Source organism: Cryptotermes secundus, unplaced genomic scaffold (assembly GCF_002891405.2).
Source record: "Cryptotermes secundus unplaced genomic scaffold, Csec_1.0 scaffold572, whole genome shotgun sequence".
NCBI classification, from domain to species: domain Eukaryota; kingdom Metazoa; phylum Arthropoda; class Insecta; order Blattodea; family Kalotermitidae; genus Cryptotermes; species Cryptotermes secundus.
Window position 1 is genome coordinate 1,351,779 of NW_019725849.1, and position 21,195 is coordinate 1,372,973.

Here is a 21,195-nt window from a genome sequence, read left to right on the forward strand (position 1 = left end):
GTGTGATTCCTATTTAAAAATAAGTTGAAAATACTGTACAACACGTGTCCTGAGACAGTTGTCGAGATGCAGTCACCGTCAAATGTGGTAACATATATATATAAAGTATAATTAGAATGATCAAGCCAAGGAGGATGAGGTGGGCAGGTCATGTTGTAGCACGAATGGGGGAGACGAGGAATGCATATAGAATATTGGTGGGAAAGCCGGAAGGAAAGAGATCACAGGGACGACCAAGGCGTAGGTGGATGGACAATATTAAAATGGATCGAGAGACAGGATGGGATGGTATGGATTGGATAGATCCGGCTCAGGATATGGACCAGTGGAAGGCTCTTGTGAACACGGTAATGAACCTTCGGGTTCCATAAAATGCTGGTAAATTCTTGAGTAGCTGCAGAATTGGCGGCTCCTCAAGAAGGGCTCAGCTCCATAAGTAAGTAAGTAAGTAAGTAAGTATATATATATATCAACAGTGCTACTAGCCACGACGATATACAGAGTATCTCAGGAGAAAAGGTCACAGATCTTGGAGGTTACAGTATCGGCCGTTCTAAGCAAAAAAGCGTACAGGTACATGTGCCTTATTCCGAAAGGGTTCTGAGTTATAGTTATTTTACTGCACAGTTCCAAATTATTGATAAGAAGGAGATATTACTTTTTTTTTATTGCTAATGGGGTGGAACTAAGTTCCTTGTAGTGCGGCCACTTCTGGCCTATTGCACCAGCCCCAGATGATAGGTGAGGGTGATTGTGGAGCAGTTGGTGGAATGAAGATTGGCAGGGGAAACCGAAGCACTCGCAGAAAACATGTCCCAGCGCCACTTTGTCCACCATATATCCCACTTTACCAGACCCGGGATCGAGCCCGGGCTACCGCGGTGGGAAGCCAGCGACTAACCGCTAGAGCTATGGCGTGGCCTAGAGACATTACTTACTATTTATAATACCGGTATTTATTGACGAAGTGACAAGAGTTGGTACAGTTTACCTAGTACAATATACCTTCGAAAATTACACCGTCAACATCATTGCATTTTGCAACTCGTGATAGGACATGGCGTGTTGCTCGTCTATACAGTGAAATAGCTCCATCTCGGAAACCGTTCGAAGAAGGACACATTTACATATACACTATTTTGCGTAGAATGGCCGATACGATGACCTCCCAGAGTACTGACGTTTGCTCTTGGGACACACTGTATAGCGCCTTGTTAGGGGCACCCGAGAGACAGTTTACAGCAGGGGGCAGTTATGATACTGATCGTGGAGTACACACAAGACAAATACTGAGACTTGCTCTTAACCCTAGGTACCAGTAAAAGCCAAGATGGTGCAACTGCACGAGAATAGGTACTACGTTATCCTGGTCGACGTCATCCAGACGTTCAAGTGTTTCTCTTATTGGAACAGCGTCTCCGTGAGACAGGAAGGGTAACATCTACGGCACACATGAACGAAGAACTCCCAATGGATCCTACCGGACAGCAGGCAAAGACAATGCCAAATTTGCAGCGGTGGAGAGACAGCCATGGAGAAGTTCATGCGATATTGCAGATCAATTGGGACTGTCCCAACAGTGGGGTCGTCGAAGTACTTCATGATGACGAATTTCATTCACACACCTGTTTCCAGACCATCCTCTTGTATGGATGCAGTTTGTGAAATGCTGTGACATCCGTTTACGTAAAATTAAGAGGACAGACGAAGCACGCTTTACGCGTAAAATTTTGTTCAAAGTCTAGACCCTGAACGTGGATATTTCACTTTTGGTCTAGAATCATCAGGGGCACTTTCGTGGGCCTCTATCTGCTATCTGACAGGATGATTGCTCAAATAAATAGCGACTTTCTTGAATTTGTATGACTGTGCTTTACAGGAACCATAGACCAGCAAGCATGGGATCATAACCCAGAAGACCACAATATGAACACAATAATAGTTTCCGACAATATTTTGATTATTAACTTCTGAGTTTCATTGCTGTGGGGATGTGGACAGCTCATATTTCGTGCAAGAAACAAAATCAATTTACTGCCGTAATAATCATTAGGAATTAAAAAGAATTTCGATTACAATTTGTAGAAGAGTGTGATAGAGAAACACATTCTACCATTCTTTATTTTGTTCGACCACTTGACACAAAATCACAAGTATGTGCGCCATCTTGCAGTCGATAGGGCCAAAGGAGGCAGATCGTTGTGGAATAAACAGTCGATTTTTTCCAGGAATCGTTCGCTTTAAGTTGCTACAGGTGACCAGGGGTTGAGCACGCAACCGCCCCCCCCCCTTTTAAACACACATACAGGTAGTGTTCTGTTCGGAGAAAAACAGATAACTTATTCAAATGATCCCACGTTTGCCGGTAAAAATCGGTGCTTGTTGCCGCGGCAATTGCAGGTGTTCTAGGTCTAAACCGGAGCAGAATGGTGGCCATGTTCAACCGATTCCAGAAAAAAAGGCGAAGCAATCCCTGTTACCGGCCGTGAAGGCCAACAGGATTGTGAGACGTCGAGGCCCCCACATTTTATAGACAATCGGCTCAAAGATGGAGGTAAAGTTGGTAGCCTTACGCGCCGGCCACCCTTTACACCAGAGGAAGATTCCTGGTAAGAGACTGAGTAGACGTCAGAGCCATAATGAGGCTGGAAGGATTACATCTATTGAAAAATCCAATGATATCATAGGAACTCGAACCTGCGACCTTCTGAAACAATTTTTTTGTTATTATCACCTAATTTTAGACTGGTGTAAACATGATATATTTCTGTGATGTGGAACCCGACACCACCGCCAACAGATGTCCATGAAATAAAGGAACACGGAAACTGCTTGGAGAATAGGTCAGGGCGGGGACAGATTAGGCACACCGCTCATGATATGCAAGGTAAAGTTGTCCCTGTGCTTAACTAAGCACTCTGCCATGGAGACGTACCGGATAGGGGACGCATAGCTTTACCTTTCTTGATCCTGGCACTAGATGGAGGTGAGTGGTGAGCTTCATGCCCCTGCCGTTTTGCCCCCGGTGAAACAGACCCTGATACCCATTGGATCGGATACCGGGTGGGCCCTAGAGCCGGTCTGAAAGCTGTGCAAAGGAGAAAACAAAATTCCTTGCCGAGAATCGAGCCCGGCTCGTTCAGCTTGCAGTGCGTCGCTATACGGACTGAGCTATCCCGGCTCCTGATATTATATATATATATATATATGGTTTATTTAATGACGATATCATTAACTTACACTATAGAGAGTTTAACAATATTGTGACACGTTTGCATTGTCTTTTGTTAGGTAACGGTTTGATAAACACGTTTGATACGAAAGCAACAATAGAAGAATTGTTGGACGTGGCGTTCTTTACAAGGTCCGTGTCGAGGCAATATGGTGAGAGCCAGCAGTCAGTAGCGGGCAGTCGGGAGCTGAAGTCACTGGAGTTAGTTGCTGCCATATGATACTACGTGAGCAAGGAAGCAGAGGAATCACCATTATTGAAAGCCGTTAGCAGGCAACAACAGGTGAAGACATAGAAGGCTGTATGTGGGCTGAAGTGCAGTGATTTTTAGAGTCTGTAGATCCGTGAAAATATATCTACCTATAGTTATAAGTGATCAACAAATCTGATTACCCATCGAAATCCAGTGTCTAGTCACTAACTTGCGATATGATCAGTGATTAAATAACCATCCCCCCCCCCCTTAAAAATAACTTCTTTAACATGTCAGACCACTTGCCAAGCGCAATTGTTTTCTATGGCATTCGTGAGTTAAAACTTGTTCCTTTCAGAAACAACCGGAGCTGGCATATCCTTAATCACGAAATATAAGTGGCCTTACGAACCGGAAGTTATTTACCAGTCAGTCAGTGTGCTCCATCTCCGAAACGTCTGAAATTTCGTTACGTATTTGAATAGAAGAATTTGTCATCCCTGTCCCGTTTGTTTCTCACTCGGTTGACTATGAAAATTACATTCTTTTTGGGTGAGGAGCCGCGTGGTCTTGTAGATTGTTACAAAGGCTGGAGGCACTTGCTGCCTCCATCATCAGGGAAGAAGAAAAATGTAACAGATTCTTCCGAAACGTTGGTACCTATCAACCACATTATACGAATGTCGTGGCCTATTCCAATATATGAACCTGCCATTCTTCTGTGGGGCTGAGGAATGGAACAAAATTTTCCAGTCAGGTTTGTTGATGTGTGAACGAGATTCCAACCAAATATCTTCAAGATCGTTACCGACTGAGCCCATAAGCTCGGTGTTGTTGAACCCGTAAGAGGACACGCTGCACTACGGTGTTCCCGTTGACAAGTGTCTTCGAGGCTCTTGCAGATTTGTTACAGAAACTGAATTTGACTCTCCGCTGTACATGTCTACCCCACTCTGAACTCCCCGAGAATTAATTACGCTAGAAATATCAGGCAACCTGTTGACTTTAGTAGTTACGTGATTTTCACTCTTACCTACAATTGACCTAATCCTTCCAGCAACACTATGGCCCTGGGGTAGACTCTGTCTCTGACAGAATTGAGTACCAGGAATCTTCCTGGGAGTATAGGACGACCGGCCTGTGCGTAAGGCTGACAATCACTCCGCCATCTGTGTGCCGATTGTCTAGAAAATGTGAGAGCCTCGAGGTCTCACCAACCTATGGGCCTCTACGACCTGTTACAAGGACAGCTTTACTTTACGTACATAGTTCTTATTTCGCATTGGATATATTGTTTTATTCTCTAAGCCAATTGCTAGAGGCGTGTCAGAGCTGAGGTGTGACACGCAGGCTCAAATGTCTTAACGCCATCTACGCTAATGGTATATATTTGTACCACATTCGACATTAAATATTTTTGTCTACAAATTTATAAAGGTAAGCCGTGCCTTAGGCCGTGCCATAGCTCAAGCGGTTAGTCGCTGGCTTCCCAACGCGGCGGCCCGGGTTCGATCCCGGGTCTGGTCAAGTGGGATTTGTGGTGGACAAAGTGGCGCTGGGGCATGTTTTCTCCGAGTACTTCGGTTTCCGCTGCCAATCTTCATTCCACCAATTGCTCCACAATCACCCTCACCTATCATTTGGGGCTGGTACAATAGGCCAGAAGTGGCCGCAGTACAAGGGACTTAGTCCCACCCCACTAACCATAAAAAAAAAATAGCCGTGCCTTAAGTAGGGAGCTTTCCGAAACGGAGTTTCTGTGTGTTCAATGAGTTCTCCTGTAGTTCCAGTTTTATGTTGAAAATGTGATCTAGTGACGTCCTGATGATGACATCACTGCATCACTGTCTGAAGATGTCGGGCCCTCATAGATGTTTCAGAGATTAATTAAATTTAAGGGATTAGTAAACTTTTGTAATCTGAAGTTGATTAATTTACATTTAAGAATTCAGTTTTTACTTACCCAGGAGCATATAGCGGTAACGCTGTAGACTTATTTTCGGGAGGTGTTTGGATCGTATCTCAGTCGGGATAACGGATATCCTGACAGAGTTATTGCGATTTTCCTCAGTCCCTCCATGTAAATCCGGAGAGAGTACCTTGATCAGACCACGGCCTTTTCCTTTTCCCTTCCCTGGATACTGAGAGTCTGAAAGAGAGAGTGAAGAAACAACAATTAGCAGAGGAGATAAAAAGTAAAGTTGTCCTTGTGCTGAATTATCTAAGCACTGCTCCATGAAGACGCATGGGGGACCGCAACTATAACTCCACCTTTCTTGACCTCGACACTAGATGGAGGTGAATGGTCAGCTCCACGCTTAGGATACTTTACTCCCAGTAACCACGAGATAAGAGGTTGGGTGTGCCCCAGAGTCGGGCGGGACTCTGTGGAGCAGACAAGAAACTTCCACTGCCGGGACTGGAGTAGGTAAAAAGTAAAGTTGTCCCTGTGCTGAATTCATTAAACATTACGTTATGAAGACCTGTGCTATAGTGGAGATATAGCTTCAGTATTTCTGATCTCGACATTAGATGAAGGTGAGTGGTCAGCTTCACACCCCGGCCGCTTTACTCCCGGGTAGAGGCCCGGGTGCCCATTTAACAGGAGGCTGAGTAGGCTCCAGAGACAATCCAGACGTTTTGGGGTAGAGAATAATATTGTCATGCATATGAGTGTGACAGTAGACGGGGTCTGGATTGATGACTGGATTTATTCGACTTTTTTGATACAGTGTGCGACTACCCTTTATATTTCAATGTTACGCACACAGTACTATCCAATCATGTCTTCACTAACAGTTGCCTGATAGTGGCCTCCAACGGCTGACGTTCCCATTTATCTGTGGGTTTCTACTCACAGCAACGACTCACAACTTAACCCCAGCAGTTCTCAAACTAACTCACTAACTCATCAGCCAACTCACTGAATTGTTCTTATAACATTTCGGAACGGAAAGCACAGAAATATGTTCCTCTGTTGCTGTTTACTGGCTGCTGCCTAGTGACGGCGGTCGTTGCCTAGCAACGAGTCTGCATGTTACAATAATTTTTCTGTGCCGGGAATTGAACCTTGGCCGTGCAGCCCGTCGCTACATCGACTGTACCATCCCGGTGTAGTAGAACAGGTGAAAGGTAAAGCGAACCATAGGAGAAAGAAAGAAAAGTGGCGTGAGGAGTAGTGACAGATTAAAAAGTTTAGGTAAAGGTAAAGTCGTCCCTGTGATTGATTAGTTAAGCACTATGCAATGAAGACGTATGGGGGAGTGGAGGTATATCCTGCCTTTCTTGACCCAACAGAAAAAAAAAACATTCTGCTTTGAAGGTTCCCGTGCAATGCACACTCGCCCTTCTGGTAGGGGTAGACTGGAGAGAGGGTAAAGCATTATGAAGTGAAGCAGACAATGATCGGGAAGGAAGTCTGTTACGAAAAGAGTGAAAAATTTAAGTACTGTTTTTATTGCGATTGGAATTTTTATATTAAATTGATGTGGGGGGGGCGTAGAAGGAGTGAAAATTTCGATGTAACGGTTGCACGTCTGCATGCTAACCGCGGAGTGAAACGCAGGTCTTGATAACCAACTCAGCATTTGCTTCAGGAACGAAGAAAGCCGTGGAAGATTGTGATCGAGTTGGCCCGCCTCAGGGTTCGGAATTGCCAGGTTTTTGGACCTTGTCTATTGCCCGCTATTCAAAAAAAAAAACCACTAGAGAACACAATGTTTCAGAAACTGGCTCTGTTTTCGTTCTCGGGTGAGGGGGTCCAGTGATTAAGGTTAGCTATTTCTAATGGACCCAACAAAGTTACTTTAAGTGTCCACCCCCGCACTTGAGGACGGAAATATATCCAGTTTCCGAAACGTTGGGATCTTAGAGAGATAGGATGTGATGGTATGGATTGATCTGGCTCAGGATAGGAACCAGTGGAGAGTTCTTGTGAACGCGGCACTGAACCTTCGGGTTCCATAAAATGCTGAGAAATTCTTGAGTAGCTGCAGAATTGGCGGTTCCTCAAGAAGGGCTGAGCTCCATGAGTGAGTAAGTTCCGAAACGTTGTGTTTTCTAGTGTGTTTTAGAACACCAGACGATGGACCTCGATGTCTCACAAACCTATGGACCTCCACGGCCTGTTACAGGGAGAGCTTTACCTTTTAACATTTACCCATAAGAGAGAAACGAATTTATACTACATATCAATCGGTTCTCAAAGTTCCATCTTCTGAGCAGAAAAATATTATTGGTGACACTGTACCAGGCTACACGGCGTTACATGTCGGAAGACCGGCACCTTCAGAGTGACCACTACCAGAAGCCCAAGTTTCATAGTCTGTTAGTGATTGAAGGAGTAACTACTGTTTGCTATGAGGGCCACACGAAACTGACGATCCGCGTTCTGTGTGAGGAACTGTGTCACTAAAGCTTACAGCTGCCTACACTCATAGTTACCACAGCGCCATTTGTACAGTTTAGCCAAGAGGAACAAATAATGGTGCATTGTTGCGAATGTCAAGGATGTCAAGTAGCATGAGTAAAAGCGTAGGTTGACGTAGAGAGCGTAAAACCGTTTTCGGTTGGTGCTCATTTCGAATTTCGGGTGAGGAATCAAATGTGTTCACTGAAGTCCTCCTTGGATTCCTTCAGTTCCTACATGCAAATTCTGGGGAGCAGATCTGCTAGGCTATGATCGCTTCCTTCCAAATAATTTTCAGTTCGTCGTTCATCAGTTACTTTACCATTCGACGAAATGTTACTGAAAGCGTTCTTAAACAACCCATGAAAGAAGTTAAAGACATCAAAAATAAGTGATGGAAGATTTCAGCAGAAGAGAGAAAGAAGTGAATGTGATAACATGGAGAAAGTCAATATTCTGGATCTTTAACTGGGTATAATTCTCACTTAAATGGGCAAAAAGATCCCAGTCAACTTATGTTCAGAAACCAGTGCTGCTGAGACATGGGCGGCTTTCGTGTGAAATCCGCAGAAGATGCTCTCTGTGGTTCCCATCAATTTCAACACAACTTTAAGCTCCTTTTCGTGCAAAGGTGCATATTTCGGCCGCGCCATAGCTCAAGCGGTTAGTCGCTGGCTTTCCACCGTGGCGGCCCGGGTTCGATCCCGGGTCTGGTCAAATGGGATTTGTGGTGGGCAAAGTGGCGCTGGGGCAGGTTTTCTCCGAGTACTTCGGTTTCCCCTGCCAATCTTCATTCCACCAACTGCTCCACAATCACCCTCACCTATCATCTGGGGCTGGTAAAATAGGCCAGAAATGGCCGCAGTACAAGGGACTTATTCCCACCCCACTAGCAAAAAAAGAGTGCATATTTTGTTGAAAATTACTGGTTTTACTCAAATCTCCTGAAAGGTATTTTCTACTTGTTGCTCCAATACTTCTAAGTCAACGACCAGTGCTGAATACACCAAAGTCCTTACGTGTCCCCGCAGCAAAAAAAAAATCAGAGGATTGGGCCAGGAGATTGTGCAGGCCAGTTGACTGCTCCTCCAGGTCCTACTCATTGTTCACTGAAAGTCTGACACTGCAGAGAAACTGAGGTGGGGCCGCACTGTGCATGAACCACATGTGCTGTTAATAAAGAGGCACATATTCCAAAAGAACTGGTATATCATTGACCAAAAATTATGGTACACTGCACCTGGTAGTCAGCCAGGCAAGACAGCTGGTCCTAAGAGTTCATCACCTAAGATGCCCACCGAAGCGCTGATGGAAGTTTGATGTTAACGTCTTGAGGCCACGGTGGTGTGGGGATTGTCTTCCACACAGACATGGGTATCGTGAAAGTTCACATTACTATGCCTTGTGAATCTCGCCTCATCAGTAACAGGATATTCGCTGCAAACTGTGTGTTTACAACATAATTTGCATGAATCCACTTGTCTGATGGCCAGGAGGAGTAAGGACGTTCACTCTCTGGGTGTAGTACGGGTAGAGTGACTGAAGAATTCTCCAGACAAAGGAAACACCGATGTCTTCAGCAGCTGTAATTCTTCGCACACCGGTTCCGGGATTTTATTCCGCTGTTCTCAAAACGCTAACTTCTCAGCATGCCCTGGTTTCTGGACATATGTTAACAGACACTTTTTACCCATTTAAATGAGCACTATACCATTTTAATGTCTGTAATCCTTTTCCAACGCCATATGCCGCATGTTTATAAAGTATTAACCTTCAAAACGAAGTGGTTACTATGTGTACCACCATCTTTAAAATTAAAGAAGCTTTTGGATTATTCCTAAAGAGTTTATGCATGTATTTTCGTATGATACGGTAATTAGCTATGTTTCACCCTAATAGCATTAACTGTTCAGCCCTTGTGCGGATGTATCCCGTATCCCGCGAGACAGCAGCTGCATCTTTACATATCACACTCCGTGATGTTAGTCCGCAAGCGAACTATACCGATCGAGCCACCGCCCCATGTCGGCGACATTTAGACTAATTACAGAATGACAATAGCGAAGGAGAATGCGGTGCCATTTGCGTCTGTCTTGTAGCTGAAGGCCTTCTTATGTGCAAATGGCCGCAAAATAATTCAGATGAAGATAACTTTCAGTAACATTTGAGGGCCTTAAAATATGTTTGTGTACGCTCCAATAAACTTCTAATTTCACAGGTTCTATTTATTTATGATGTCACTTTTCCAATTCTTCAGCAGACTTCTCTAATAGTGACGTAATTCGAAATGAAGACACCATCACGTGGCTAACTTGGGATGCGCTGGATGTATAGTGCACAGTATAAATATACCTTCATACCAAATTTGGTTTTTGCATTTAGCAAGAAGAAGAATCTTTTTACCAGCAAATTGGACTTAAATTTGAGGAAGAAACTAGTGAAATGCTACATTAGGAGCATAGCTCTGTATGGGGCTGAAGCATGGACACTTAGGGCAGTAGATCAGAAACATCTGGAAAGCTTCGAAATGTGGTGTTGGAGAAGGATGGAGAAGATCAGTTGGACCGATTATGTGAGAAATGAAGAAGTGTTATTTAGAGTCAGTGAGCAGAGGAATATCCGACACGAAATAAGAAAACGGAAGGCTAATTGGATTGGCCATATCTTACGCGGTAATTGCATTCTAAAAGACGTTATTGAAGGAAAGATAGAGGGGCGGATAGAAGCGACCAGAAGACGAGGAACAAGATGTAAGAAGATGCTGGATGACCTTGGGGACAGAAGAGGATATTTTCATTTCAAGGAGAAAGCTCTAGATCGCATAAAGTGGAGGAACTGTTTTGGAAGAGACTGTGGACCTCTCGTCTTGACAGATTACTGATGAATGAATGAAGGTAAAAAAGATAGGACCACGTGAGGCACAGGTTTATGTTCGGAGTTAATATTCAAATGTACCCCACACAAGTTAGTTCGGGAGAGATGACTGGGTAACATCCAGTTATGTGATTTTGTTAACTGAGTGACTGCTTCTCATGATCCATGAACGTAGAGAAATAATCACTCATCACACTAACAGTTAAATGGCTAAGAAATATGTATTAATTTAATTCGTATATCCTGTTCACCCCCTCGTTGGTGTCTCCACCTTATCGTGGTGAGGGGGTTTGAGTATGCCAAGGACCCTGAGCTATACCAGCGGTAGCGTAGCTACTGGCAGGACAGGTCAAAGGGTAGGCATCAGACGAAGAGAGACACCAAAAACCGATGCCGGAAGCAGCGTCATCAGCAGCGACTTGAAGCACAGAGCAAATGATGCTCGAGATGGTTCAAGTTCGTATAGCAACAGGCGTGACCAGAGTGGTTTGAACGGCTGTTGTACTGCGATGTGGAAAGCAAATGGAAAAACTACCACATTATCACTTTTCCTGGATAGTCTCTTTCCAAAAACAGAAGATCGCATTAAGTGGAGGAACTGTTTTGGAAGAGACTGTGGACCTGTCGTCTGACAGATTACTGATGAATGAATGAATCCTGTTCAGTGTTACCTCTGTAAGGTAAAATAACGCAAGGAAGTCCCTCTGCTTGATAAATTAAGCACTACATCATTAAGACGTATTTGGGAGTGGATGTGTAGATGCAGGTATCCTCGACCTCGGCACTAATTGGAGGTAAGTGGTCAGTTTCACGCCTCGTCCGCTTTACCCCCGGGGATAGGAGAGTGCACCCTAGATACGGTGGGGAGGCCCGAAATTAATATATAGAAAGAATAAGATTAATTCAAAGCGTTTAAATAAAGGCACTCTGTTTAGCCCTAAGAATATTTCTTTTAGTAACCACGTCTAAGAAATGTTCGGGGCCTGCTCGGCCTCCTATCGACTTGGAGCAAGCAATTCTTTCATTGGAAATAAATTGGCCGAGGATTGAAGCTGGCCACTCACCTTACATCTATGCAGCATTCAAGAATGCACTGGGCTTTACATCGACTCTCCAATAGCTTTCATGGAGCGGTGTTTCGTGAAGGAGTGAAAATTTACTTTTGCGCTTGGGCACTCGTATTCAAACTCCGAAAGTGCTCAACGAATCTGGACGAAATTTGGCACCTGAAAATCCATTTTGACAGAATAATACATGCTCTGGTTCATACCGGCCACTGCTACATGCACTAAAAAATTTATTTGAAAATTCTGGAGACAAGAAATCTTAGTTGCCAAATATGGACGCAGGTGTGTGGGACCTTATAATATGTTATATTGACGCTTTAAAGCACATTGGTTACTATAGGAACCATCTGCTTTAACATTAAACATCTATGCACTCAGAGTTCTATGGGTTTTATATGATTCTCACAATTATGAGAAATTATTGCACACAGAACATTCACTGATATATCTCTTTAATGAAGATCCAATTTTCTTCTGAATATGTATACCTTATTTAGATCATTGCTTCGTTTTGTATGTAATTCAGGTCATCAAAGGAAGACCGCGTTAAGTGAGGGAACACTTAAGAGGTCTTCGCATTCTTCAGCTGTCGGACGGCTGGCCGGAGGTCAATGCTCTTGCTACGACCATCTGGACAGAGCTTCCATTGCCACAGTTCTGCAGGCAAATACTGAGATGGTTCCCAAGTTCCGACTTGCTACTGCGCGCTTTTCATGTAGCCCTCATATGATTTAAATTCATCAATGCTATAAAAGCCACGAAATCATCTTACGAAATTAAGTAATTCAGCATTCATTTAACAAAAGAAAACTTTGCATCTCTGGTCTCAACATCAAACCATTCTAATGTCATGTACCAACTGCCGTTTTCAGAAGAGCGAGCGAGCAACGACTGGCGACCTAACAACATATTACTCCCCCCCTCCCCGCCCAAGAATGAAATATCACTCACTTCTCCCATGACCTTGACCTTCTGCTACACTTCTAGCATCTTCAGGGATATAGTTCCGTGTAGTCCGTTGAAATTCAACCGATGTTTCTGAATATTATATCGCCTTCTTTCAACCTGCTTTCATGCTGGTATCTTGCTCGGCTTATTCTTCAACCCTGAAGATGGAGGTGAAATGTTAATCCGAAACATAGGTTGACTTTCAATGGATTACACGGCGTTATATCCCAGAAGATAGTTCTCTTCATAACCACCGGTGTGAGAACCTCAGACCCTACCTTCCGCTACTCTCTGCTACCGTTTGCTCCCTCCGGGCTTCGAAGGACTAACTTTCTGATATAACAGAGAAATGTCATGCAAATATACCGGACTAACGTAATTAAGAATTCATGAATTGTTCGCTTGCCGCCTAAATATTATTTTATTAACACAAGAATTATGTGATGAGCTGGACATGCTGAGAGCAAGGTATTACGTGATTGTGGGAATACCAGGCCACATGGACTTGGGTGCATATGGAACGATAGGCCCTTTGGACCTGGCAGGAGTTGCGTCGGAGATGTCCGGCTGCAGTTTGCTGTGAGCGCGACACACGGCATCTCTAACTCTCATATCCTCACAGCAGTGAGAACTATCTTATGACGCCGTGAAGTCCGACAAAAATTTACCGATGATTCGGAGGAATATATTGCCACAGTTTTCAGGGGTGAAACCTTTGCCTTTGCTTGTGGGTTACTTGTTTAGCTTAACCTTCAAGATTGAATATTGAAGCAGTATGTTCCGAAACGTCGTTACATTTCTACCGGAGTATACGACTCTATACCCCAGAAGATATTATTCTTCAGGAAACTTCTTGACCCGATAAGTAACTGTCAGTTGATGAACAAAGACAGAGCAACTTGTGTACGTTCCATTATCTGTGTCTTGGGCGAAGCCAGTTACTGCACTTCCTTCCAGCTATCCGTCTGTCTGTCACTGTATCACGAGAAATGTAATTAATTTGTTTAGATCGAACAAGAAGAAGTGCCCGTCCATTGTTATCATGAAATACTGCGTAATGTACTGTGCACTGTTGCCAGCGTGTGTCGTAGCCACGCCTGTTTAAGCGTCCTGGGGCAGAGAAACATTCTTTAATTTAAAGAATAAACCTAAATTTCCTAATCTGAGAATTATTCATTCATTCATAAATGGCTCTACGGCCCTTTTTTGGGCCCTGGCTGCTTTCTCAGTTTCGGAATACAATGTGTAGCCGGTGGGACTACTTTAAAGGGGGATCAGCCCGTCTCAAGGTCACTATCTACATACAGAACAGCATAAACATAGAATAAACGCACACAGACATAAGTACCTCGAGTGGGATTCGAACACAAGATTCCCAGTGTTTGAGCGGGAGAAGACAGTTCATGACTGTGATCGAAAATTTGACGATGCTACTTACTTTAAAACGTAATCACTGTGTTATGTGATATTGTCAAAATGGCCGCCATATCCCGGGTTTACAGCAGCTGCGTCGCTGGCTGCCGCTCTCACATATAGCACAGACACGCATGCGCGTGAATGAGCAGTGTTTTCGGAACTTATTCTCCTTTCTATAAATCAATCCGCATGCGTTGTGAGGTTCCGTTTGTCCACAGTTACAACTAAAACGTGAACTTTCACCTGTGGATCTCTCTGCAGAGGAGTAAGAGTCCTATTTATTTGGGTGCTTTAAAAAGAGGGTATCTCGATTTCTGGGACCAGATCTTTTTAACGGGTCTGATTACGGCAATTTACTCCCATATACCTGATGAAGGAAACGGATCTAGCTTCCGAAACATTGTATATGTCGAGTGTATCTCGGACAGTGGGCGGTGTTCCTGTCGCATAACAACTGTCTTTAGGACACCTCAGGACCCACTGTAACGGTAAGTGTCTGCAATAATGGAATAGCATATATAAAAAGGACAATATTTCCTGATTTTAAAACATTAAAAGTGTAATGGAGTCGGAAGTCTACACAGTTTTGGCCCTTCTGTTAGTTATTAACTGCATTCGGCTGGCTTTCTAATTTTGTTTCCTTTTTAATATTTTGAAGCTTGAAACTAAGCTAAATAATATTAAAATGTCCAGTTCCCACCTCACACGAAACACATTACGTCTCCGTTACAAAGACTAACCAGTTAATGCTGTTTGGGACAATAATTGCTGTTTATTCTCAGAACTATATGGAACACATAAATAAGACGTATGAACAAAATTATTAATGTTAAAACAGGCGGTACGTATAGTTACCACTGTATAAAGATATAAAATTGAAGGACGTTCCTACTTTAAACTGAACAGCTATCTAGTGAGATGTAAAGCCAAAGCTACCTAGCGCTCTTCTTCCCTCTGTCTGCTTCACTCGCTAAATTTTGTACAACTGGCAAGCCTGTCGAGTGACTCCATTACGCAGTTGTGTTAAGGGCTGCAGATTTGTAGATCTGAAATATATTTTGAAAATTCTAACGCATGTAATATTTTTGGTTGTGCCAGCAATGATGTGGCGTCGCGACGCTCGGGTCGGACGGCTGTGTGGAACCTTGCGCTGACGCTGCCGACCAGTTTTACGCCTACAGTCCGCGTGAACAACAGTACTCCGAGTTCTGCTGCTCCGGTCAGCCCAGAGTCCTCGCGAGTTCCATCTTTCAAGCATGCGCACTTCTGTACCAGTCAACACGAGCGGAGGGCTACACCACACCGAGAGCCTAGCAATAATGTGACGCACAGAAGTGAAGGACGCAACGAAGTCCTGACATATATCTTTTGTATTGTCCACCATTCTGTGTAAACCAAGAATATCCTTTCGATATAACCTTTTTTTATTTCTTCTCACTCCTCAGTAATCTGCATCTGAATATCCTGATTCTGTGATCTGGTATGTGAAGTTCGGTGGGCTAAAAAGAGACGCAATTGTCATCGGAATACACTACTGAAGAATTAAGGAAGAAATGGTGCCGAATAATTGCGTATTGGGAGACATGGAGACTGTGTTGCAACAGTGATTAAGATTTGTGTGAAGTGCAAATGAGCGACAAAGGGAAATGCATAACAAATGAATTTCATATTAAACTGAAATATTGATAAGTGTCCCTAAAGTGAAATATCATTAATATATACTCTCAAGTGATCAATATACGTATATTTCACGTAGATCAGTAACATGCAGTTTGGATCGTCCAGGAATATCTGTGCAGAACTGTGCCTGCAGACATTTTGAATATTTCGAGAACTCAATCCGTAAATAATAATGAGAAATATAAAGTGAAAGTTGACGCGAATCCTATCGAGTTGTTGTGCATGTCGAGAGGAGCTGAACAGTGTATAAGGAGAAGCGATTAGTAACAAATTTCGAATACGTCAGTGAATATATGGAACAAATGTTTAAGTATTCCTGTTTGAATGTTAAAGACCGAAAGAAAAGTGCATAACAAACACCTACAGAGAACATGTTTGTGATAGCTTTAAGGGACTGAATCCTGCTAGATATTTATTTCAGTTCTTTTCATTAAGTGACTCAAGCTTTTGGAACTAGTACGAGCAAGTGAAGTGCTGAGAATTGCGTGCTTCTAGAGACGCCAAAGTGATCAACGTGTCAGACCTGGGAACTTGGTTTGAGTTTCGTCCTTAAAGAACCATCTCCTATATGTCTCCCTACCCCCATGCCGAACCATAGGCACAGTACTGAATCTGGTGAGTGTTTTCCGTGAGGTCCAGATCTAGGCGCTTCTTCCTGTAAGTCCGACGGCTTCATTATTCTCAATATGCTCGAAAATCTGCGGTGATAACATGACTTGGTGCACAGAACGAGTTTGGATAGCATTACATTGATTGCAGAGAGTGAGTCTGGATAAGTTTATACTGGGGCACCGAATGAGTCTTAAGAGCATTTTACTGGGGTTCTGAATGAGTCTGGATAACATTATGTTGGGGCACTGAGTGAGTCTTGAGAGCATTATGTTGGGTCACTAGAAAAATTCTTGAGAGCATTATGTTGGGGCACTGAATGAATCTGGACAACATTATACTTGGACACTGAATGAGTCTTGAGAGCATTATGTTGGGGCACTGAATGAGTCTTGAAAGCATTTTACTGGGGCTCTGAATGAGTCTGGATAACATTATGTTGGGGCACTGAGTGAGTCTTGAGAGCATTATGTTAGGTCACTAGAAAAATTCTCGAGAGCATTATGTTGGGGCACTGAATGAATCTGGACATTATACTGGGACACTGAATGTGTCTTGGGAGCATTATGTTGGGGCACTGAATGAGAAGCGATATCTTTATAATAGTGAGCAGAATGACTTTGAGAAAAAATACTTTGTGGCACTAGACAAGTGCACATAATTTTACATTGCCTCATAATATAATTTTGAATCCTATTATATTTGGGGTCAGAAAATGACTCCATAGTATTCGATTGGGAGCACAACAACTCTTGATTTAAAGTAAATTTATTTTATATCTTACTTTTGAGTTTAAATGCAGATGTTCTCTGAATCCCAAAGCAGATAGCACAATGGTAAGACGATTAATGACCGATGAACTGGAAACCGTTTTGAAGGAAGCGGACGCGAACCGATTTGAGCTTTTGTCACGTGATTCATCTGAAAGCACTTAGGAAAACCACTGATGTGCAATTATATTTCTGGTTTAGTATACAGGATTCAGAAAATCTGAGTTTGTTTACCAATATATACTGAAACACGAAACGAGAGTTGGATGCATTCTGGTCTCTTTTAGGACACTGAATTGTTTGTATGCTTATTGACGGGGTAACTAGGCTATTAGTAGTGTTTGTCTGGGTTCGTTTAAGAGGCTGTGAGCATCTGAACTGTATATAGAGTCAAATGTTAGGATAACTAGTGAAAGATTAATTAGATAGGATCTGGAAGGAAGCTCCCGTGGCTTTGTGGGCATGTTATCCCGGAATATCCTTAAAGGGCCTGAGGAAAACTATGAGAAACCTAAGTCAGGATAGCCGTTTACCTGGCCGAGGTTGGAACCGAACACCTTCCGAATAAAAGTGTACAGCAAAACTGCTACACCAGCCGATTCAACCACTCTTCAGTTACACGGATGTCAACGTAAACTATTTAGAGAGGCTGAAGACTAGTTTGAAACAATTGCAGTAACCAGCGTTTGTTTATTATTAAGCGCGATTATATTAACCCAAAACTTCTTTCTTGAATTTATATTTAAGAAATTCTTCACTTATTTTTAAACACCCTGTATTTAAATCGCCCATGAGGCCGATTGGTCTCAGTTCGAAGCTTCTGGTTACTCGACTCGCGAACCAGTTTAAGATTTCAGGCCTACATTGCGGGAGGTAGGGCCGGGCGTCCGCAGGACTGCAGGCTGCGTTTGGCGAACGAGGGGCATATCGGTCTGTAAAGCCGCGTGCCTTTGCATCGCAAGTGCAAGGTCATAATATGTTATTTAGAATGAAAACACATTATAACCACAGAAACTTGAGTTGCCAATGAGAACTTGATTAGTATACGTATTATCAAGGTCACAACTGGGACCAATGACGTCTTGATGAGAATTTCCTCTCTGCGATGACGCAAATGTTTCTGAAAGATCGGTTTTCTGAGTTCATATTGAAATTCTCTTTTTAATTTTTGTAGGATTGTTTCCATTCAAATTCTCCTGTCTTCACACAATTATAAATTTCGTTTTATCTTTGCCAGTTCTGTCTTTCAACTTGATATTTTTCAGTACCTGGGTAAATCATTTTGTTTTGTGCCCTCCCATATGCCATTTTGCTTCGAATTTAATTTTAATGCCCTTCTTTGTAACCTTGTTATGAGCATTCCTTTGATACGTTCAAATTATTTTAATCGTTGCTTTTAAAACAATATTAAGAAATTTTTAACTGAAAATTATTCTCTAAGAATATTTTCCCGATCGAATTACGACATATAATTTGAGTTTAACCCAGAACTCATAGTGCCGTACATGTTAGCATGGAAAACATTAAATTTTCACTTCTTTGAATTGCAACATAGCTAATGTAAGATGTGTTTTGAAATTGCAAGAGCACCGACAGATATTAAAAAAAAAAAGTTTTATGTAAATCGAAAAGATTGAAATTGAAGACAGATGTCTTCTTCGACAAGTATGTGCATAGTGTTGTAGAAAGTTATCGCAGTTCAGGGACAATCTACTGCTTCCATCTTCAGGGAAGAAAAGCGAAACTTTATTAGAGAAGAAATCTTCATATTCACTGGATTGAAATTGCAGATCACACGAAAGTTATGATACTTTTGATAACAAACACAGAGACCTTTCAGGACATATATAAAAGATGTCCTTCTGTTCGAAACCGTAATATTTAAAAGCATATACAATAGATAAAATAACTCTATATAAATTAGATTACAAATCTCTCGACTCACAATTCAATATATACATTTTAGGATGTGCTTACAAAATAAGAAGATGGAGTTAATATTTTGACAACAAATGTAAAATAGCAATTAAATTGTTTTTCTGAAGCCCGAGGGACACAAGTAGAGGATTTGTCGCTTTGAAGGTTCCCAGACAGTGCCAGCTCGTCTTTGTGGCAAAGTTACATTTTAGAGAGGACAAAGCTCTAGGAAGTGAAAAAGGTAGTGTTGGGAAGTGGACTTCGCTTAAACTCACAAGTTTATCGGGGCTTTAATGGTTATAATCGGAATTTTGATATTTATATCAGAAGTTTTATATTAGAATGAAATTTTGATTTCAACAAATTTGGAGGGCTTTTTGGTGTGAAATTTTGATACTAATATAGGATGGGGTTGCATGTGAAGCATACAGTACGAAGTTGAAATTGTGTACGAACTCAGCATTTACCCTACCGCTGAAGAGTACCATGGTGAAACTTGATAGATTTGGTTTGACACAAGACCTTCAAAGTGCAGACTGACTTCTGGTCATCAGTCTGGCATTCAAAAGTAAAAACCATAACATTAGTTCTTATTGGTATTGTTGTCATTATTTTGAAACATTTGTTTTGCAGAATTTGTTTCATTTCCGATTTTTAGTTGGAAACGGGCTCCTGTACATGGCATTTTCAAGAAATGTATACACAAGCACGCGCACACACACATATACACACACACACACATATGTGCGTGTTTATTACTCAATTTAGAGAGTGTTTAAATATTTACTTGTTACTACATAGACTACACCAAGTCTCTATTACAAATGACAACCTGCTACGGCCTTTGGGAAAATAGTCGACATTTATTCTGACAATAACAAGAAATATACAATCATTGTTTTTGGAAAAAATTTAGAGAATTTTTAATACAAAACACTAGGTGTATGCAGTTACCACAGTACAACAAAAGGATTAATTTTTTGTCCGGTAGGTACTCTCGTGTGTGACACAAGGGATGAAAGGCACCACTCAAATTCTTCTCACAATCAAAACCCTTCGCTTTTTCTCCTGGGACTTTGACGCGATTCTTATGAATTTCCTCCTATACCTTCCTGAATTTCGCCTGTTTCCTAATACTCGTTTTTTATATTGTGGTATTTTCCTGTTTCAGAATGCGTATGATAGTCATTACATACAGACTAACTCCTAGATATTGGTGCCTGCTTGATTATTAATTATTTCACTGATATTTAGAGGCATTTTTTGTCTATTTTTGGGTCTCCAGCAGAAGTAATATTTGGAATATTTTTCAAAAAGTTTAAATTAGTCTGCACGTAAGAGAATTTCGCGGAACTTAGTACTTACCCCAAAGTTAAATTGTTTTGAAGTTCAGTGTGTCCAAATTTTGACAGAAAAGCAATAAGAAATTACAGCACCGAAATCAGCGGAGATGGGCAAATGACACCTTTCAGTAAGCGGATATATTTACAAATAAATATGTGAAAGCGCTTTTTTCTTGATTCGAAAGAGTGATATTATGTCAAAACATGAAATAAAACTTTAATTTGGCATAGGTTTTTGAAAAGTGCGACACTTTGTCGATTTCTAAAATACGTTGTATTTTATTTTGGCTTCAAGCTAATTCCAGGACTTCAAATTACACTGCACTGAAGAGAGAAGCAAGTAACATATTGCGAATGTTCCCATTTTCTCAGCGACTCATGTGCACAAACTAGTAGGACCACAAAACTATTAGCCGATATTCTGCTCTGTAGTTAACATGCATACAGATACTTATAAACTTAAATATTCTTATTCCACTGCATGAGCTATTCAGATTTACTAGTATAGGTGCGTGCGAGTGTTAAGATTGTCCCTTCAAAATAGAGCTGAGTATTTGTCTAGCTGTTCGCTTTTTGGGAGGATCTCCGTTTAATTTACCAGTCGTTTTGTAACACAGTGCTATTTAATTTCTTTTAATATGCTTATATATTTATCTGCATTTTTCGATGGGTTCTACTCAGTTTTCCACTGTACTCTAATTTTGCACGCTCCCATTTTTGTCAATCTGTGTGTAACGG

The 21,195-nt window shown here is 42.0% G+C and overlaps 1 protein-coding gene across 4 annotated transcripts in view; it reads right to left on the reverse strand.

The window, feature by feature from the left end:
* Positions 1-21,195, reverse strand: part of LOC111863748 (troponin I) — a 192,921-nt gene that overhangs the window by 84,900 nt on the left and 86,826 nt on the right. For all 4 annotated transcript variants that reach the window (XM_033751202.1, XM_033751201.1, XM_023850344.2 and 1 more), the window contains one exon: positions 5,389-5,574. In XM_033751202.1, coding sequence (XP_033607093.1) covers positions 5,389-5,574 — 186 coding nt within the window. The remainder of the gene's footprint in view (positions 1-5,388; positions 5,575-21,195) is intronic.